Below are 22,137 nucleotides of genomic sequence, written 5' to 3' on the forward strand. Positions count from 1 at the left end.
TTTATTATTTATTAATTATTAATTTGGAAATTCGATTTTAATTTTAGAAAGTATCGGTTAAATCGATTCGATTTTTTTAAAAATTCAGTTAAATAAATTAATCTAATTAATAAATAATTAAATTTTAGATTATTTTTATTAAACTTTACGTATAATTTATAATATTTATTTGAAGTTTTTTAATAAAATTTACACGTTCATGTTCGGAAAATTGGCAAACCTTCTTGTTCATGATGTTATTATAAACCTTAGGGCATTATTGGTTCGTTGGAAAAAAATAAAATAGAAATGAAATCAATTTTGGAATAAAATATTGGTACCAGTTGAATTGGAGAAGTAATTAAATGAAATTATTTTTAATAAAAAAATAATATTCTAACTACATATATCAAAATAATAGTTATTCATACGCTTTTTATTATTATGATTATTGTGATGTATTAATGTTTATAAAATTATCATTATATAGTTTAATTAATTTAAATTTATATATTTATAATAATATTATTATTTTATTATAATAATAAGATACAATTATAATATTATTTTTTAATATTTATAATAAATAAATAATATTATTTATTATTTTCAAAATAATATTAAGTAGTAATAACATTTTTATAATAAATTAATAATAATATTTTTTTATTGATACTTTTATAAATAATAATAATAATAAATAAATCATAATACTAATAATTAATATTAAAAAATTAATATTATTAATATAATTATTTGTATATATATATTATTATAATTATATATTTTAATATTAGTTTAAAATTTAAATAATATAAATATAAAGAAGATTTACATATAAACATGGAAATGCGAGATAATAAATAAATCATAATACTAATAATTAATATTAAAAAATTAATATTATTAATATAAATATTTATATATATTATTATAATAATATAGATTAATATTAGTATAAAATTTAAATAATCTTAATAAAGAAGATTTACATATAAACATGAAAATGCGAGATTGGGAACATATATTGGCTGGAGTTATGGTGGGCATTTTGGTCTTTTCACTCTCTAAATCCCGCTAAATTACGACCACTGAATAACTGGTATTCCTTGAGCTGAATTGAGAGTCACTACGCTATCGGGAGACGAAATCCATGGCCTCCACAAGTTCGCTCGCCGCCGCACAAATCCCCCCCGCGCACCCCACTCCCCAGAAGGCGCACGTTAGCCAGCATGCGCAGGTGTCGCTTCCGTCCCGGAGGCAGTGCTTGCTTCTGTTCACCGCCACCACTGCGCTGACGGCGTTGGAGATGCCCGCCAGAGCTCAGGATATACCGCTGTTCGGGCTCCGGAAAGGCCTTCGTAAGGTGGAGGAGGAGGCGGAGCAGATAGTGAAGGAAGGGTTTGAGGCCGCGGAGAAGGAGATTGAAGTCGCGGAGAAGGAAGTAGAGATTGCGGAGAAGGAGATCGAGGAGGCCGTGAGGACCAGCAATCTGGCGCAGGCCGGAGCGGTGGCTGTGGCGGAGCTTCTCGGAGTTGTGATCGCTTCTTCTATTGTGAACGCTATTTTGGGGCCGGAAGCTAAGAAAGCGTGAGTAATAAGAAAGTCGCGTGTTTTATTATTCTTCATGTTGTGATTGTATTTACATTTATTAGTTTTGCCTATAAATGTGAAATTTTACTGTAATATTCTGGATTCCTTGGAAATTTATGTAAGAATTTATCTGCACTTTGTGTTCTGCCCAATTTTCTTCACTTGAATAATGTGCCCAACTTCCAAGATTTGAATGAAAGATGGAAAAGCATTTCCTCTGTATTTATACTGTAAGACTTGGCAAAATTTTCGACCACCATTGTCATGAGGAAGACAATAGAATTCTGTTCTGAACATATATCGTAATTCTGCATTTCTCATGTGTCATTCTGCGCTTTAGACTGCCCCACTCAGCTCACAAATATACACGGGCTAAAACATGCAATGATATAATTACTGAACGACATTGGCCAATAAGGTGTTGGTTGAGGGGGAGTTTGGGCTACTCAACCAACAATCTTGCACAGAGACTGGGGAACAGTCCTTCACATCTTCTGCTTCTCTCTGCGGAACAATCAGCCTCCTACTCGGCACCGCTGTTTTCTTGAATGTTGCCGAAGTTTTGAAAGATCTCTCACTTCCATGGTAGGGTGATGAACAAGACGACGCTACTGATGATCCCATGTGTATGTTCTCGTCCATCGGTGCCCAACTACTTATCCGAATCTGCTCTAGCTCGTCTGCCACCTCCATCATGGAAGGTCTCATGTCCCGGTGATAAGCAAGACATCTAAATGCTATTTCGGCCACTTTATGCACAGATGAAAGGGTCCAAGCATCTCTATTTGGCTCGAGAAATGGATCTATTATCTCATCGACGCGACCTTTTCCAATCTTATCTACTGCTAGTGCAGCCAAGTTAATCTCGCTGTGAGGCCGGGTAAAATCAACTACCTTCATTGCTGAGATTATCTCAACAAGGACAACACCAAAACTATAGACATCGCTTTTATCTGATAAATGGAAGTTCTGATGATACTGAGGATCGACGTAGCCCGGAGTTCCTTGGGGGGCCGTGGAAATGTGGGAGTCATCCAACATGCCGAATCTTGATAGCCCAAAATCTGCTACTCTCGACTTGAAATTGTAATCTAGGAGTATATTACTCGATTTTATGTCTCTGTGGTATATCGGAGGATTCATGGCCGAGTGAAGGTAGGCAATGGCATGAGCTGTTTCAGCAGCAATGGTGAGACGAACCGTCCATGGAAGTACAGTGCCCCTTTCTCTCTGTAGATGCTGAGATAAAGTCCCATTCGGCATGTACTCATAAACGAGAATCTGCACTCCATTTTCGATGCAGAATCCTAAAAGACGGAGTAAACCCGGATGGCTTACAGAGGATAGAAGCTTGATCTCATTCATTACTTGTTCGACGCTCTCATGATCACGATATCTGATCTTTTTAATGGCAACCGGCTCTTGGTTGTGTAGTTTTCCTGCGTAAACCGTGCCAAATGCACCAGTTCCCAGCTGTTGTTTTTCGGAGAAGCCATTTGTTGCTCTCTCGATTTCTTTGTATGAATAGAATGGGATACTGGAGCTGCCTGCTACTTCCGAGATCAGACGCTTCATGGTTAACCGGCTTTTCAAAGATCTGGACCGTTTCTTTATGCAGTAACAGATGAAAGCCAGGCCAGCCACTGAAGAGGCTCCAGCAATGATCCCTACAAAAACCGAATACCGCGAGGATTCAACAACTTGTACAAAGGTTGGATGGATGGATGGATGGATGGATGCACGGCTGAACAATGGGAAATTCGATGCTAGCATTGTTCTAGCATCAAATTTAGCGCGAAGAAAGGGAAGAAGAAGTACCTCCGATGAGAATGCGTACTTTGGTTTCGCCACATCGACCCAACACGCGACTTGAAGCACTGCAGTGAGAAACTGGTACCAAACATAAAAACTACATCAGACAATATGTTCGTCATCCCATAATCCTGACGTGGCTATATATGTAATGCCACGTCATTTGATCGAGGTTCGTTGAAATGATCACTTCGAATGGAGCATATACTAAGACAGTGTTTGAGATTGCTTCTATACAACACTTTTCATGCCTAACTCAGCAATGTTGTTATTTAGCAATCCGTTACTCATTTCTATTGACTTCTTTGGATTAAACATTTGAAACGTTCAAATTTCCAAAAGTCCTATGGTAGTGTTTGAGAGAGCTTCTAGGAAGCACTTCTTAGCTTTTTCATAACAAAATTTAGAAATTTTGTTAAATTTTGTTAAGAAAAAGCCGATAAATACTTTTAGGAAGTTCTCCCAAACACTACCTATATCTTTGACTTTTGCGATTAACATTAATTAACAATTTGCATAAATCAAATAAACATTATAGGCCATGATAATGAATTTATGATTATTAAGTGTTGTTATCAAGCTTATAGAATACTAATCATCGATGGCCTACGTGTAGCTTCTAATTTATTTATAAACTACATATATATTCGAAGGAATCTATATCTAAGGCTGGTGAACTATGCTCCTCTAACTTATTTCTCGACTGTTTTCGTACAAAGTAGTACAACATGTATGTGAAGATAACAACCGCCTATCAACCATGAAAAATCAAGAAATTTAATAGTTTAAGAAATGGCCTCCTAATATATAGTTGAATAAAATGTTGGTACCATTTGGTCCGCTTTCGCCTAATTTCAATCTTTATTCCAAAAAATCCAAATGTCTATATCATTATGGGATAAGTTTCAAGTTTTATCTAGGGCAGCTAAAAGGATGATTTGACCAAATACGTGGTCTAACATGGAACATAAAGTTAGTGTCCTATGATCAATTTTGGATATCACATTCGGCATTATATAATGGGAAATGCTGTATTGAGGTTTACATGTTGGATTACACACTACACATGAAATTACAAAAGTATCCAACCACTTTATTTCAAAAAACTCTTTCCAAAATACATTTCAAAAAACTCTTTCCAAAATACGTTTATGTAATTTCAAATGTTACGGGTAACCCAATGTGTAACCCTCCGTGTACATATTGCATTACACATATATAATTACTTTTATGTTAACATGAACTCAACTCGAGCATGAAATAGTTAAATAATTCGTACACATATATTTTTTAAAAAATAATGTAGCACATTTCAATTGACTAATTCAAGTGTTCAACCCTTCCAAAGTCAAACATCTCATAAAAATTATAAATGAATATGGACACTGACCTTTCCGACAACCCACGCCACCGGCGAAACCATCTCCGGTGTAACCATCGGCGCACTCGCAGCGGAAACCCTTCTGCTCCTCCCCATTGACGACCGTCGTACACGTGGCGTTTGGATGACAACTACAGTTCCCCGCAACCCACCACCCCAGCTCCGTCGTCTGAAACTCCAGGGAAACGGCGGAGCTCCCGTTCCCGGCGACGAAACCTCCGATCATATGCACCGTGACCGAGGAGAGCAGAACGGTGCATTTCCCCGTTTTCAAAACCTTTTCATAATCCAGAAACTGCGACGCATCTTCGATCCCCTCAGAATAACAGCTTATATTGTGAAGATCATTCCCCCAATCGCAGTTCTCCAAGCTCACTCCGGACTGAATCAACTTCCCCGGGATCACGCAATCATTCAGGCTGGAGCTGCAGTTCTCCACCAGAAGCCCGTTAAACAACGTCGGCGCGAAGTTGTCGCCGAAAAGTTGGGCCAATTTTTCAATCGGACGGTGGCACATCGCCGGAACACTGACCAAAATCTGATCCGACGTCAAATTCTGAACCACGAAATCACCTATCATAATATTTCCCGATTTCCGACGACAATGCAACCTTATTTCACATCCATCGGAGAACCCAAACGGATACGGCACGCGGGTTTTGCCGCAAATCTGATCGCATTCGGTTGAATTGATCCTCTGAGCAGAAGAGAACTGAGCTAAAACAGAGAGAACTAAACAGATAACTATCGGAAAGAAGCGCAGAATCATTGTGAGTGAAGTGGAGGAGTTACCATTAGAATAAATTAAAGGGGCAACAAAAAACCCAGTAAAAAAATTTAATTGGGGAGAGCAAATTGGAGATGGCGATGGTGAGAAGGTTGACTTGTATGGATGGAATTAATGGTGGCAATAAAGGGGTACAGTTGATATTGGTAGGAAAGAAATTAAATGCATTCCGCTGTTTGTTTTTTCTCTGTAATGGCTCTCTGTCATTTCAGATTATTGAATGTTCCAACTTCCAACGGCTCCTGCATGCTTCTGCAGCTTACAGCTTATCCATGGCGGCGGCTGCAAGAATCTGGGTTTTTGATGCGCAGAAGCAAACGAGGAAGAAGAAGTGGTGTGTGAGATTGAATGTAAGAAATTAAGAGGCTATATATGTTTATCTATTAGGTGCTGAGGCACATGAAGGATCGATGAACAAGAACAACCACGCGATTTCTCGTGACTCCTTTCTTGGTTAATATATTGTATAATTGTTCTAATTATGCATTGCCATTTTGTAAACGGGGAAATGACTTTTCTTTTCCTTTTTTTTTTTTATAATTATTTCTGGTGATATTGTTATTTCATCATTGGTGGATTAATTTACGGTCGTAGCCCAATCAACATTTTGGATGAGACGCCATCAGTTTTCGATATTTATATCCGTACTTCGATGAGAAATGATTAAATTCAAGAAATTAAATGTATAAATTAATAAAATGGAGAAAAAAAACGAAAAACATACAAGTTACATGAAACTATAATTTTCCCTTTTATAGAAATATTAATATTATTGATAGATAAATAATTTCATAATTTATGTATGCCTAATTAATTAATATCATAAACTTTGCTTTAAAGCATTTTATAAATTTTGATTCTGCTATAGATTATGATTAAATTTTACCGACGAATGCTATACATGTACTTGCGTAGTAGCATAAAAATTATTTGAAGGAATCAAATATTAGTTTCATAGATTATTTGTGAGTTCAGTCGATCTCTAGAGTAAAAAAAAATATATTCTTATGAGTTGAGTCGAGTTCGATGAAAATTCATCTAACAAAATTGACTTATGAAATAGTATCGTGTGAGTTTTTTTCATATTTAATTCTTTCAGAATCCATAAAAAATCTATGCTTCGTTTAATCTGCAAAATGAGGATAATTAAGTTCGAAACACTAAAATATATATTTTACTGGTGCTTCATTAATTATTCAATGGCGTGTTTAATCATTTATTAATTGATTGATTGAAAATCATGTATTGGCTCTCATAAACGTATTTTTCAAATTAAATACATGCATTTGGCTCTCATAAACGTATTTTCACATTTATTTCCAATTTTCCCCACTTTATTTAATGTCTATTTGATTTTTAAATGAGCTAGTTTTAAGCCATTCACACGTCGAAAGATAAATTTTCTCCATCTAATAAATAAATTTATTATTATTTTTTTAGAAATTCCCACAAAATATCATTTTGATTTTTGAGTAGGCTTTCAAGTCAAAACTTAGACTCAAAACGTATTATATACTAATTAAATAATCAATTAGTTTCTTTGAAAAATAAATGGTCATAACCCTACAGAGCAGAATTCTTTGACCATCACTGATGAGCTACACCAAATATCTTTTTATTATTTTTTCAAACAAAAAATTTATTTATCCTTTATAAATTATGTGGCCCTCCTCTCTGAATTCCATGATTTTAAAAATAAAAATTATATGAATATTTATAGCATTCTATAGTTGACATATCAATTACGATGCTCTATCTAACCAATGCTTGTTCACAACTCACAAGTCACAAATCTTAACGGTGGCGTATTTATATGGTTTCAAAAAAGTGCGACCGTTCCCCTTAAAATTTTAAAACTATTTAGTATTATATATATGATCTATTTTTTAAATTTAATTGAGAAACCACCTCCTTGAATTTTTTTTAAAAATAACTTAGTATTATATATATAATATATCTATAAAATATTAATTTACTTATTCATTGATTAAGATGATATTTGATAAGATAATAATAAATTTATAATTTATTTTAGGCTATAATAGATTTGACATTATGTTTTTTATTGTCTTATATTTTTTTAAAAAAGAAAACGAAAAGCCTTTTGGCTTGAATATGTTAAACAAAAATTGCTTCAGTTTGCTCGGTTTTATCTATCTGATTTATCTCTGATGGAGTTAATACATCTTAAAACTAATTTGATAACTTTATTTTTGGCATGCGAAATAGCAATTAGTTTTTTAAAATTGCAGGAATGAGAGAGTTTGCTTGTAAAATAATGATTTTAATCAAATAAACATCAATTATATCATTTGATATATAGATATAATTTTAAATTTAGCATTATTAATTTGCGTTATAAATGTAGAGAGAATATTTTCAGCAACGAAAATCTTAAAAATCAATTCGTAATAGGTTGGTAGAAGATATATTGTAAAATGATTTTTTGATACCACATATTGATCGATGTGTATTTAAGACGGATGATAACGAGCTATTATTCAACATTTTCAAATTATGAAATATCGATATGTGTTAGTAAAAATATATGAAATTAATATATGGTATTTATTATATGTAATGTTGTATTAATTTTTTAAATTTTTTAAATTCACCCCTCCTGATTGAAAATTCTGAATACACTCGTGCCAGTTACTATGAACTTAGCCAAATTTTGATCAAATTTGGCAACCCGAAGCCACGATATCACTGGAAATAAGTTTTGATTGAATCAGCACACGGCATCTTACATATTTTCGTGGTGGATTTGATTAAGGGATTTACCTAAAACAATCATGTATATGGTGTGGATAAAAAAATATATGTTTTTTTTATTACAAAAAATATATTTTTGAATTGGTTAATAACGAGCTACAATTAGAGGCGTAAATAAATTTTGTTCGTCAGTTATTCAAAGTTCGACTCGATAAAAAAATATTTTGAGATAATTCATTTGATCTTACGGAGTCGAACTCTAACTTAAAGATATTTGATTCGTGAGCTCACAAACCATAACCCTACTTGATATCCAGCCATTTAAACTCGTACAACAATATATAATAAACTTAATTAAATTAAAAATAATAAACGACAACGGAAAAATATATGTTGTTTTCGATTGAATTCATTCTATATTCGAGTTCCAGTCCAAATCTCCTACTAACCATGGTTGCCCGTACTCTGCCGCATGAACCATCGTGGACAACCGTTGTTTGTCCAACTTGTTTAGGTAGTGTTTTGCAGAGTTTTTAAAAAGCATTTTTCAAATTTTTGTTTAACAAAATTTTCAAGAAAAAACTAAGAAGTGCTTTCTAAAAGTTTTCTCAAACACTTACACTACTTTAGCTTTAAATGTATGCTTAATAAACTCGAAAACAATCTTACTTTGCATTTTTTTTATTTAACTCAGAAAATGAAAATAAAATAAAACGAAAGCGTTCCTCTAGAAAACCGAGAAAAGAATTGTGAATAGCTATATGATATTATAGTAATGTTATGATAATATATATTGACTAATAGGAGGGATCTTTTTTGGTACGAGATAAACAGATGGGTCTAATCGGGAAAACCTGTAAATTACAGGGATTAAAATGATATTAAACCTAAATTATTAATTAACTACCAAAATTTTGCATTCTCTATTCAGGACTCGGCCGCATAACATAGGAACCAGCAAAAACCCCTAATTCAAAAACCCTAATTCGTGGGATCTTTCGTTAAACCGAATTGGTAGACCTCTTTGATATTCTGAATTCAAATGTCAAACGGAGAAGTAGACTGGGAGTCCGATGCGCCGGAGGAGTTTACTTCGCAGCAGGTTTGCTCGATTCTCATCTATTAGTTTTCAAGTGTTTAATTTACTGAAACGGAACTTTTTTTGTGGTGTTTTTGGCTAAATTTTGCATTTTTTTTCAGGGGATGCAACAAGATGAAGAGATAAGGAAAATCCAAAGAGAAAATAAGGCCAGGTATGGTGTTATTTTTCGAGTTCATTATTTTCCAAATAATATGCGGATTGCCTGCTTTGAGAATCTGTTATTGTGAGACTTTAGCAATGAATTACGTAATCAGTTCTGTAGCTTATACGTGGGTATTGAACTTTTTTCACTTTGGACCCCCATTAAGTTATAGGAGAAAGATTGGGTCTGTAGCTTGAAGGTACTGAGAAGATTTCAAAAGCATATATTCAGATACAGTGATTTGCTAATGCCTATCGTAGAGTCAGAAGGGGAACTATATATTTGGTCAGGATATATTGTATCCATTTGTGACTGACTTTCAAGCTTTGCCGTGCAAGAGATTGAATTACACTTTGTACTACTTTATTAACTTTCATGGATATTCATGTCCTGCTTTTAGTTGGGTTGATTTTTCTTCCTCTACTATCTAGGTCCTCGTAGACTAAAAAATTTGCTTCGGAGATCTTAGGTTTATGCACGGTAGTTGATTCCTGTTTCCTGTTGTTGAACCTAGATATTCTGTTTAGAGAATCTGTAGGGGGAGAGGAAGGTGAATTTGAACTAGCTTTCCTTAACCCGCTGGTCGTTCTCCTTTGTCTCAGCATCTTTTTTCTCACCGTAGCATTGGTCTTTACCTCAAATTAGTGCTTAGTTGGCCTACTTTAGAAAATTCTGAAAGAACGAGCTTTTACTTGTTGAAGTGGTGTGAAAGAGAACTCATACATTGGTTGCAAATCAGTCAATATGTTGTGTTTGTTTGTATCTGTATTTGTCATTGTTGCTTTGTGGATTTTTCTTACAATTTGAAGCTCTTTGAAAACTTATTTCGACTTCTTAGAGCTATTTTGTCCTTGAAATTTGTCGTCCTTTTCAGATTCCCATCTTGATGCGCCAAAATGACACTGTTTTCTACTTCTGTTGATAATTGCATGCTACTTCTGAATTCAACTTGTTGATGATCTATCATTTAACAAATTTTGATTTTCTTTAGGGTCTTTCGTGAAGGGAAAGATCGTCGCAAAAAGTTGGCGCAAAAATTGACTCCAAAGTCTCTACCGAAAGGACAAGAAACCGGTGATAGTACAATCATGGAAACACATGAAGAGTCTCATGACAACAAAGGAATGCTACCGGACGACATTGTCAAACTTCTTGCAGCTCGTGAAAAGTACTAGTCCTTGCTCTATTCGAGTTCCTAGATTTTTCAGTTCATACGTAAATACCATCCTACTTTCTGATTGGGTATACGAATTCTAATCAATGTCACATTTAAACTGCAGGATAGTTTTTACATCAGATTCTGAGGATGAGAAAACGGAGAAGAAGCCAGCCTCAAGAAAGAGAAGACCAAAAAAATCTGGGTTCAGCTCTCTCCATTTATTTTACATCTCCGCAACATACATATGCTCTTGCCATAGATGTTTTTGAACCCAAATTAACAACTTCTTTGGTTTGTTGAACAGGTTAGAACCTGTCATTTTGAATGACATGCCACAAGCTCAGTGTGTGCAGAATTCGCTGAACTTTTTAAAGAAACGAAAAATGCAGGTTTCAAGATCTTCTGCGGTTTTGAACAATTCAAACCAAGCACTGCGCCTCCTGTCCACTTCTGGCTTGCTAAAGTAGAGGATATCAAGGAAACGACTGCCAACACTAGACATTTATTCAATGTGGCATGTCAAATGATTTATTTTCATCATCCTTTACCTAATGAAATTGTACTTCAGCGAGAGTTTATGAACACATCTGGTGAACATGGCAAAGGAGTCCTGGAAAAATGTACTCGGCGTGGATGCTATGCAATTGTTCACATTTTTTTTGCTCATGAAACCACTAGTCTGAAAGTTATTGCTCTAAACACTTTTAAGTGGAAGACAGTAGTAGTCAATTCTGAAACAAAAAAAATGGTTAAATTCGAATTACATGGTGGCTTATTTTTAAAAAGTGCAAGTTTCGTCTCTCTGTATTAAACTATTAAATCTATTAGTTCTTGAACGGTTTGTGATCTAGCAGCACGCATTGGTCCAGTCTATTTGCCTTATTCTCATATTTTCCGACAAATGTGTGAATTTGCATCCAATCTATGCGCAATACAGTGTTTGAGATTGCTTTACAACGTGGTTTTTAGGTTTTTTTTCACAAAATTTTTCAAAAATACAGTCTCGCCGTCATGTCCCCTAGGCCCTAATGGTCAAAGATCTGTTTATATCGTAAATTGAAAAGGTTATTTAGTTAAATAAATCCTGAATTGAAAAATGTTGTAGTAACATTTTTCATACACCAAAATTTGCAATAAACTTAATCATCATCTCTTTATCCTTCAAAGAATCGCAAATGTCATGACTAAAATTGTAGATTATACCAAGTAGTTCCAAAGTAGGCTCACTTTCTTTACATGGGATGGGAAGGTCTTCACATCTATCTATAAAAAAAATATTTCATTGGGGGAAAACGATGCACCAACAAGAACATGATACTTAACAAAAACGATGAAATGAAAACATGATTCTGTAAATGGGAAGCTCGAAATATAACTGATTGCGAAAATTACAGCACCACCCTTTGCCTTTTTAGGATTCATGAAATGGGTCGGATGAGTTTTCACTTCATTGGGATAAGGGTGTTTCTAGAACTCCAAAATGTTGCACGATGGCACCAAATACAGTTCGCCAGACGCCTCAAACTTAATGAAATGGTATGAGATATGCCATCTTGTTTTTACAAGAACTAGAAGAAATGAAGCCATTTTTCTTGCCAATCAGACGACATGATTCCTTTTCCATTTCTCATATAGCAGATCAGAGTACCGGCAAATCAGACCTTCCAAAGTCTCCCTGAAATGAAGCCATGTTTCTTGTCGAGTTTTGGATTTTATGTGCAAATTTGAAAGTGGGATACGAGGACACGCAGTATTTAATGTTGGCAATCAGATGCTTTCCAAGGTACCCACAAATCTCCAACCTCATATGAATGTGAAATTTATCAAGAAGTATTTGGATTTAGGAGATGTAGCACGGGCTCGCCAACTGTTCGACAATATTTCCGAACCAGATGTATTGTCATGGACTTCTTTGATTTCAGCTTATACCAAAATGGGTCAGTGTGAGGAAGCAATAAAGTTGTACACTGAAGTAAAAAACAGCCGAAAAATCATTCCAGACAAGTTTGTTATTTTAGCAGCTGCCAAAGTCTGTGCAAATTCAGGGGATTTAGTGAAGGCTAAAGAAATTCATGGTGATGCTGTGATGCATGGATATAGTTCGGATTTGCTTCTTGGGAATGCCTTAATGAATATGTATAAGAAATGCAAGTATTTGAGTGGTGCCGAGAGAGTTTTTGCTGAGTTGTGTACGAAAGATGTAATTTCTTGGACGTCATTTTGTTCCTGTTATCTTGCTTGCGGTCTTCCCGAAAAAGCTCTCTCGGTATTTCGTGAAATGGGGTCGAACAAGATTATGCCTAACGCAATGACGTTGTCCACAGTAATTCCTGCTTGCTCGAGTTTGAAGAGTTTGAACTGGGGTAGAGAGATTCATGGTTTTGGTATCAAGAATGGGATGAAAGATAACATATTTGTGAATTGTGCACTTGTTGACATGTATTCTAATTGTGCAAGTATTAAGATTGCTGAATTAGTGTTTCATAGCATGCCAAATCTTGATACAGTATCGTGGAATGTGATAATATCAGCATATTTTTCAAATGGGGAATGTCACAAAGCTCTCAATAAATTTCGTCAAATGAGAAGGGAAGGAGTTGTGTTAGAAATTGCTTCCTGGAATACTGTAATTGCTGGATGCGTTGATAATGGAAAACCAGAGGAAGCACTAGATTTATTTGGAGAAATGCAGCAACTTGGAACCACGCCAAATCAAATCACTCTGACGAGTCTGCTGACTGCTTGTACTCATTTGGAAAACTTGAGGCAAGGAAAGGAGATTCATGTGTATTTTGTTAGACGGTTTTTTTCCGATGACATAGTATTCAGTACCGCTCTGGTGTTGATGTACGCAAAATGTGGTGGCCTAGAAGCATCCCACCAAATTTTCAGTATGATGTCAGAGAAAGATACAGTTGCATGGAACACTATCATTATTGCAAACTCGATGCATGGAAGAGGAGAAGAAGCGTTGTTGCTCTTCCGCAAAATGGTTGACTCAGGGGTGAAACCAAACTCTGTTACCTTTACAGGTGTCCTATCTGGTTGTAGCCATTCACAAATGGTGGATGAGGGGATCTCAGTGTTTGATTCAATGAGCAAGATTTATGAAGTTGAACCTGATTCTGAGCACTATTCCTGCATGGTTGATGTTCTTGGCCGTGCTGGTCGTTTGGCGGAGGCATATAAATTTATCCAAAAAATGCCTGTTGAACCAAGTGCTTCTGCTTGGGGAGCCTTGCTTGGAGCTTGTCGAATATATAAGAATGTAGATCTAGCGCGAATCGCAGCAAACCGTTTGTTTGAGATTGAACTAAACAACCCTGGGAACTATGTTTTATTTTTTAACATCCTTGTGACAGCTAAACTGTGGGAAGAAGCCTCTGAGATTAGAAAATTGATGAGAGACAGAGGAGTTAGAAAAGTTCCTGGTTGCAGTTGGGTGGAAGTTAATAACAGAGTGCATACATTTGTTGTCGGCGATAAAGATAATGATCAAATTGTTGAAATATTTGAATTCTTGGATGAAATCCGCAGGAAGATGAAATCAGCCGGGTACTCTGCAGTTACAGAATTCGTTCTCCAAGATTTGGATGGAGAGGAGAAAGAGGTGAGTTTGTGTAATCACAGTGAGAAGCTGGCAGTTGCTTTTGGGATCCTAAATTTAAAAGGTCAATCATCCATAAGGGTCTTCAAGAACTTGAGGATTTGTGGCGACTGTCACGACACCATCAAATTTATTTCAAAAATTGTGGGAGTTCGAATCATCGTGAGAGATTCTTTGAGGTTTCATCACTTTACAGACGGCTTATGTTCCTGTAAAGATTTCTGGTGACATCAACATTCGGTTCATGTTAAAATCAACAAGTGATGTCGGGGAAAATATCTTTTCGTTTGGTAGGTTATTGCGTTAAGTACTAAGTTTATCTAACATGACAACATCGGTTATGGATTCCAATGGCATTAAAAAAAATTATCCTTCTCATTTAGCTGAAACAGCAGGTCATATTTCTAAAATACGCACCATCATTAACTTTTATGTCATTTAATTGTTAATGTTATTCCTTAAAAAAAATGGCAATTATATATTTCAATAATTGTTATTTATTTTTAGTAAAATCATTAGTAATAACAAATTCTTAAAATAAATAATCTAAAAATTCAATTACTAAAAAAATTACAGTTAAATATGTCAGTATCCTTAAATTTAGAAAATACACAAAATAAATACTAAAAACATTTTTCATTAAACTTAATAACTTATAACTAATTTTGCCCTTTTTATTTTCATCTTAATTTATTCTTTATTTCAAATTTTTTCAATCAAGTTCCATACCAGTTTTATGTTTCTAATATTATTATATTTCATATCATCTTATCTCTCTTTATTGTGTCTTAAAAATGAACTTATTTTTTAAAAACCATATTCTATAAAATAAATATAAATAAATTGCTATTTTCACTTTCAAAAAAAAATAGTCATTCGAATTTATACAGATATTAACTCCAAAGTCTCTACTGAAAGGACAAGAAACCAGTAGTAAAGCATCATCGAAACAAATGAAGAGTCTCGTGACAGTAACGGCTGAATTAACATTATTAATCTACTCGAGCTAGGATGTTAAACACTGAAATCTTTCAAAAATTTTATTTAAATCACCTGAGGTAATATCAAATTAATCCAAAATTACTATATAAATTTATTTTTTTTAAAAAAAATAAAAAAAATTAGACCACTTGAGCTTTATACAGGCTCCGCCACTCCATGACAGCAGAGGAATGCTACCGGACGACATTGTCAAACTTCTTGCAGCTTATGAAAGGTACTACTCCAGCTTGTTGTATGCTAATCAACATCGCATTCAATCTCCGCCACAAACCATATGCTCTTGCCATAGATGTTTTCGAACCCGAGTTATCGACAACTTCGGTTTGTCGAACAGGTAAGGAAACGACTGCCAACAGTAGACAGTTCGGTTTGGCGCGATTGAAATCAGTCGAAAGAGATGAACGAATCATACAAGAATTAATTGGTGAGTGATTGCACAGTTCGATTTCCGGAAGCTCATAAAAATTAAACACGATGAATTATACAAAAAAGGTGTAGCATTGGAGCAAGTAAACATGATTGTTTTTACACAAGAAATTGCTTTGGACACATCATTGTAGACAGGGAGATGTCAAGCTCATTCATATCCAATGTAGTTCATCACTACCTGAAATGATAAAAATAAATAAATTCTACAAATAACTTTACATGAACCCCAGAAAGCAAAGGATAAATTCCAACCAATCAAAAACAAAAATGAACAAATTCACCAGCTTGCTGCAAAGATGCGGGGAGTTTTCTCCAGGACCAACTGTTTCTGTTATTTCCATTTCTTGAATTCAACTTTTCTGGTCTGCCCGAAATAAATGAGATGCATACATTTAAGCAGTCAACCTCTGACTCTCCATCTTGTAGCAAAATGCAGTGAAGCAAAAGCATGGCTACCAGCCCCTTAGTCTCAATTTTCCGTTTCCTCTGCTAAGGAAGGAAGAACGTCGTCTTTCACAAAGGTCGGGTCAAGAAATTTAGCCACAAAGGCCCACAACTTGTAGACATCATCGAAATTGGTCAAAAATCCAAGTGAAGCAGTAACAACCTCAACTCTGATGAATGCACTCTTGCCGTCGTGTCTGCCATTTTCCATCGGTTTGCAAAGGGTGGTATCATCTAGACACAAAGATAGATGTTTGGCATTATCGAGAACCCGTATGTGACTCAGTATTCCAACACCCAAAGAAATACCTTGTGCTTCAGCCAATTTTTGAACTATTTCTGGACTGATCAGCCCTCGATTTCTGTCCCTCACGTTGAATGCCACAGCGGCACCTCTTTCGTATTTAATTTTAGGGCCATAAATGTAAACGAGGGGTACATTATCTGTTCCAGTCGAACTAGGCAGTCTTAATTGGAGCAACGAGGTAACAAGCCAATTGATCAAGAACCGCAGACGAGAGGTGGTCTTGTTGAGACCAAGCATGTTAATGTGATCAAGATGCCTGCAGTTTATCTCTGGTTCACCCCTCTCCGAATCTTGTTCATCCCCATATTCTCCATTGCTGACATAATCATCATCCTCTAAATTTATGGAAGATAGTTCTCCTGGCTCCGCAGTATGACTGAGACGAGCTTTGTTGTTATCTTCAGTGCTAAAGGATACTCTGCCTCCCTTGGTTCTCGGCTGATCAGTCTCTTCTAATCCAAAAAATCTGCCACCAGCGATTCTACTCTTTTCTCGCCTTTCTAGTAACCGAAATTCACCTTCTGTCTCTCTTCTTATGGCACTCTCCTTCTCAAGGCACATCTCAGAAACTGACCCATTCTGAATATCTCGATGCTTGGAAACAGAAGGAAAATCATTGATATTTGAGTCCTTTGCAGCAAAACTACTTGATTGATTGGTCTCTGGTTCTTCTTCAATCTCATGAACATGCTGACTATCGGGAGTACTGCACTTTCTTGATTCAGGGTGTCCCTCTGTGTATTGTTCTTCTTCGGGAATATCCATGAAGCGCGCTGATTCATGAGACACAGATCGAACAGCTGCATCAAATGATAAGACCTGGCAGTTTTCATGATGCCCAATGTTAAATTTCTTGTCATACATTGGACTACTTGATAATTTTGATGCTTTTGGAGAGGTTAGCTTATTGTTCTTTCTGCCGGAAAACCAAGCTGGTGGCTGTGGTGTGGACAACTTTAGTTTGCTTGAATGACCAGCACTATCAGACCCGAGCGGACTGTGACCCAAATCAATCCATAGTGAGTTATCTGAAGATTCATCTTCACTAAATACCGGGCTTTTTATCACCTCTCCCACAGAAAAACTTTCAGATTCCTCAAATATGGTACTCGCCCCATCCCTGTCTGAAACATTATCGTGCTCCATCTCTGTCTCAAACACATCCCTTACCTGAGCAGAAGTGTATGCTCCAGAAAAGGCCGGTAATTGAGATCCTGGGTTGGTTTCTGAATTAACTTCACCATTCCCATTAGCTTCATTTTCATAACCAAATCCAGGAATATTATCCATTGAATCGCTCAAGTACAGAGGAAATACGGGAGTGATTTTCACGATGCCGGACCCTGCATGACCAGACTGATTTTGAAGGCTACTCATCACAGATTTCTTGATCAGAAGGCATCCAAATCCGGTTGGGTCGTAACCAAACACCCTGTAGAATGACGTTATAATAAAATCAGGCCGAAATAAAGACAATCCAAGAGAATCCATGTCCTTGGGGCCCAATGCCCCAGCATCAAGCAAGACATGCCAATTGTTTTGTTGAGCCAAAGCCATCCACTGATACGAGTACTTGGCTCCGGTGACTCTAGACTGAACTGGGAAAACAAAAAGACCATTCGCCGAATCTTTCTTTCTCCTCTTTTTGTTTGAAATTTGTTTTCTCAAATCAGCCGAACAGAGTTTGAGGGTCGGCCATTTAAACCATGCACTATGAACCTTTGCACCTTTCTCTCTAGCACACTGAGCCATCCAACTCACAGACTGGCTTTCATGATCGAACATGGTCAACAACTTCTTGTTGGTGTGAAAAGGGTACGATTCAGAAAGCAATTTAAAGGCCGAGCCGCGGCTTACAGTGAAAACAAGACCATACTCGTTTTCCGGTATGTTCAAGTAATCCATTATCCTGCTCTTAATATCATGTTCTACAGTTCCTTCCTCAGCTCCCCCATACAAAACATGATTACTCAAATTGGCAGTTATCTCAGACAAACTAAATGCAGTAGATTCCCAATAATGTACAGATTGCAGCAAAGAAAACAACCCGAATCCACAATAGTCTAGGCATACCTTTGAAGCAGCACCAAAGAGATGGGAGTATTCATCTTCCCTAAGCTGATCAATCATCTCCGTTAACTGGTACTTAGGGTACATTGTGAGGAACTTGGAGAACGCTGCATTAAGCTGTGGGATCGCATCCCCCAATTCATACATGCGCTCAGCAGCAAGAGCAGTGGCTCTGAGGAATTCTTTCTGAGCATTTAAACGTGCCAGAGACCTTGATCTGCCCAAGCCCTCGTCTTGATTACTCAATGCCTCGGAATCCATATCTTTGGACTTAACAAGGGACCCATCTTCAGATGCTTCTTCAAGAGCCTCCCTCAGCTTGTGTTCTTGAAGTTTCCTCAGAACTGATGGATTCGACCTAATTTCATCCGCCGAATGCTCCGACCCATTGCTTCTTCTGCTCTTTTTGTCCAAGATTAGAGCAGCACAGTGAGATATTGGCTTCCATAGTGAGAGATGCATTAAAACTTTCCCTCTGTCTATCCCCACGCAACTAAACAAATTCAATAATTATATATAATACAGGAGTTCTAGGTTTTACTTTATATGAATCTTTTATTTGGCTTTAGCCCATCTGTCCCAGAAAAGTTGGCTCAGTTTCAAACCCAAGTAGCAAAAGCTAAATAGAATCAATGCCAGAAAAAGCTTGCCCCCGAATAGACACCGTTACTTTCAAATCTCGGAACACCCTGTCTTACGGAGGGAAAGTGCAAGAACATTCGCTGTCTATTACAGAACTCGGTCGAAAAACCTAGTTTCAAAAATCTGAGAAAGATGTTGGCAGCCCAATAAGAAAGCACGAAATGAGGATTCTTCAAAAAGAGGAGAATAAAATTATACCCCAACCCACAAATTATGGGGAAAAGTCTGACTATCAAAGGTTCTGCACTAACACTCAGGAATGTCAAATGCAAAAGGAGAAGGAAAATTGCAGAGCAAACCACATATATTCAAGATCCAATATTTCAAAGAATCGACCTTTTAGCATCCAATTTGCAAAACACCCAATAAAGGATAAGAACAAGAACACGGAAACAAAAACCCAAAAAACCCAGATTTCAAACAAATCGCAAAGGAAAGAACTACACCTCTGAAATCATATATCATATAAAGAACCCTCCTGCCACTTCTCTTCAATCCCCAAAAACACCAACAAGAACTCCGATTTTCCCTCAAATTCCGTCAATAAATCCCTCCCAAGATCTCGCCTTTGTAAATCACCTAAAAAAACCCTTCTCCCACTCGTCTTCAACAGCCCAAAAGACCTACAGAAACCACCACTCCCCCTCAGTTTTTCACGCTCTCTCCTCTCTCTCCTCTCCTCTGCAATTCAATTAAGAGCAGACCCACTACAACAACTGCACATTTATTACAGTATTGAATCCAAAACACATCCCTATTGATTACCATTACCCCAGTTTGCTCTCCCTATTTAAGTATTCGCCTCTCTCCTCTCTTGCTTTGACATTGACCCTAGTGGGGGCTAGCGAAGCGAAGCTATGGTGGAATTGCTTTTCATGTGGTACACTAATAAACCCACCTCCCCCCTTTACGTTCTTAACAAATCAAAGATTTGACTTTTACATATCATTTACTTTTTTCTTCTTTATTGATAGTTTTATAACCATCATAATCTTTAAATAGTAGTCAAGCGACAACTTAATTAATATTGGATTTTGAGAACTAAAACTGAATTCAGAAGCTCCCAAATTTCAATTGAATACATGGTGAGATTATCCCACTTACGTTTGCTCAAATGGTTTTTTTCGGTTAATGTGTTTGACCGTACAAGAAAGAAAGAACTTTTGTGGATCACCCGCTGCGATGAGATAAATAATCAACCGATCCAATCATGTTATTTTTGTTTTTTGTTTTTTGTTTTAGTTTTATATCTAAAAAATAAAATCTAACTTCGAAAGGTTAAAAAATATTAATAGAATAGGCAGTGAAATCTTATTCGGATACTCATCGCTCGTTGAACGGTTTTTTAGTTAATATACGCATTTGTCAGAACAAAAAAAAAACGACTAAATTTGTGTCTACGGTTGTAATAAGACAAATAATCTATCAATCTAATCTAGTTAATTATATCTAAATGTTGCAAGCCGTCAAAAAATGGGTCAGGTCGATCGTGTCAGTCTGCCTTTTTTTTTAAACAAATAAAAATTTCTTTATTTAAAAAAAAGTTTGATGTTTATACAAAATATAATAGTTAAAATTTTAAATTATTTTTTTGATTGTGATATTTATTAGTTTTTATTGTATAACATTGTTAATATATTCTTTTCGAACTAAAATACTAGTATGCAATTTTGTATTATTTTTTATTTTTTAAAAATATTTCGGCAGGTTGGTGCCTAGCCCGCAACCTGTAGAGGGGCAGGGCGGGGTTTTAATGACTCCTTTGAAGACGGGTCTAAATGGTCCACGGATTGAGGCAGGTCGGGCCATCCCGTTTCAGAGCTCTAGTCTATATGGATGTTTATACATGTATATTTATTATATTATTATATAAAAGATGAGTTTTCAATGGTTTTATGACCAAACTCAATGCTGCCAACACTTTAATGCACCAACCACATTCCCGCAATGTGCCAACTTATTTATATGCTTAGCCAACTCGACTATACCTAAGTTATGCACCAACATAACTAAGTGCTAGGCATCAACACTTAGCATCATGACACTCCGCATTCGTGCCATGAAAGCGAGCCAACTTCAAGGGTCTAACAAACCACCCCCACTAGAAGAACTCGACGTCCTCGTCGAAACCTCCAGCTCGGCCTTAGCATTTTCATACTTAGCAATTTCATCTTCAAGTTGCCAAAGATTCACATTCCGCATCCAAACAGCATCCTCCTTCGAATCGCCCACCCACTGAACAAAGTAATCAACTCTGCGATTCTTCTTGCTTTGACTCAACATTATGTGATCTAGAATTCTTTCAATTTTTCTGTCAAACTCATATCGAACAACCGACGGTGCACGACTCGTCTACACTCTCGTTTGATCACCTTCCTGAAACTTCTTTAGAAAACTCACATGAAAAGTTGGATGAATCTTCAACCTATCAGGCAGCTTCAACCTATAGGCAACTTTCCCCACTTTATTCATAATTTCGAAGGGACCATCATACCGAGGAATCAACCCGCGGTGCGCTGTATTAGCACTGATTTTCTTCCACATCTGAGGAGTTAGTTTCAACAGAACTCGTTCCCCAACTTGAAACTCAACATCCCTTCTTCCTTTGTCCGCATACTTCTTCATTCTGCGTTAAGCTTTACCCAAACTATCTTTTGCTTCATCCAACAACTCTTACTTTGCCCTTGCAAACCTATAAGCCGCAGGACAACTTCATTATGTTTTCAATCTTACTACCTAAAACTAGGGTGCAAACGAGCCGACCTACTCGTGAGCATCTCGTGAGTAGCTCGGTCAAAACTCGTTTCGAGCTCACGAGTAGCTCGGTCAAAACTCGATTCGAGCTCGGTTTAACCGAGCTCGAGTAGCTCGAACATACCATCGAGCTCGAGCTCGAGCTTTCAATGTAACTTGAACTATAGTCCAACTCGAGCTCGAGTACGAAATTAATTACTCGATCGAGCTCG

General features: G+C 36.4%; 5 protein-coding genes across 6 annotated transcripts; 3 read left to right on the forward strand and 2 right to left on the reverse strand.

Annotated features, from left to right (window-relative positions):
• Window positions 1–1,012: 1,012 nt before the first annotated feature.
• On the forward strand, window positions 1,013–1,707 carry LOC140864257 (uncharacterized). The gene has a single exon (XM_073268316.1). The coding sequence runs from the start codon at window positions 1,133–1,135 to the stop codon at window positions 1,571–1,573; it is 441 nt and encodes a 146-aa protein (XP_073124417.1). The 5' UTR covers window positions 1,013–1,132; the 3' UTR covers window positions 1,574–1,707.
• A 68-nt stretch (window positions 1,708–1,775) lies between these two features.
• On the reverse strand, window positions 1,776–6,056 carry LOC140864256 (wall-associated receptor kinase-like 14). Its single transcript, XM_073268315.1, has 3 exons — window positions 4,775–6,056; window positions 3,391–3,462; window positions 1,776–3,239 (listed from the first exon to the last, which is right to left on the reverse strand). The coding sequence occupies exons 1-3, from the start codon at window positions 5,532–5,534 to the stop codon at window positions 1,966–1,968; spliced, it is 2,106 nt and encodes a 701-aa protein (XP_073124416.1). The 5' UTR covers window positions 5,535–6,056; the 3' UTR covers window positions 1,776–1,965.
• A 3,145-nt stretch (window positions 6,057–9,201) lies between these two features.
• Window positions 9,202–11,248, forward strand: LOC140866919 (uncharacterized). The gene is made up of 5 exons (XM_073271983.1): window positions 9,202–9,369; window positions 9,468–9,520; window positions 10,503–10,679; window positions 10,792–10,872; window positions 10,975–11,248. Exons 1-5 carry the CDS (start codon window positions 9,310–9,312, stop codon window positions 11,135–11,137), a joined length of 534 nt encoding a protein of 177 aa, XP_073128084.1. The 5' UTR covers window positions 9,202–9,309; the 3' UTR covers window positions 11,138–11,248.
• A 735-nt stretch (window positions 11,249–11,983) lies between these two features.
• On the forward strand, window positions 11,984–14,622 carry LOC140865398 (pentatricopeptide repeat-containing protein At1g20230). 2 transcript variants are annotated; one of them, XM_073270036.1, is made up of 2 exons: window positions 11,984–12,206; window positions 12,306–14,622. In XM_073270036.1, exon 2 carries the CDS (start codon window positions 12,385–12,387, stop codon window positions 14,503–14,505), a length of 2,121 nt encoding a protein of 706 aa, XP_073126137.1. In that variant the 5' UTR covers window positions 11,984–12,206; window positions 12,306–12,384; the 3' UTR covers window positions 14,506–14,622. The 2 variants fall into 2 exon arrangements, with proteins under 2 accessions (XP_073126137.1, XP_073126136.1); XM_073270035.1 differs by having other exon boundaries at window positions 12,309–14,622.
• Window positions 14,623–15,487: 865 nt separating this feature from the next.
• LOC140859802 (uncharacterized) lies at window positions 15,488–20,069 on the reverse strand. The gene has a single exon (XM_073262364.1). It carries the CDS (start codon window positions 18,989–18,991, stop codon window positions 16,178–16,180), a length of 2,814 nt encoding a protein of 937 aa, XP_073118465.1. The 5' UTR covers window positions 18,992–20,069; the 3' UTR covers window positions 15,488–16,177.
• Between the last annotated feature and the right edge of the window lie 2,068 nt (window positions 20,070–22,137).

Source organism: Henckelia pumila, chromosome 4 (genome assembly GCF_033568475.1).
Source record: "Henckelia pumila isolate YLH828 chromosome 4, ASM3356847v2, whole genome shotgun sequence".
Classification (NCBI taxonomy): Eukaryota; Viridiplantae; Streptophyta; class Magnoliopsida; order Lamiales; family Gesneriaceae; genus Henckelia; species Henckelia pumila.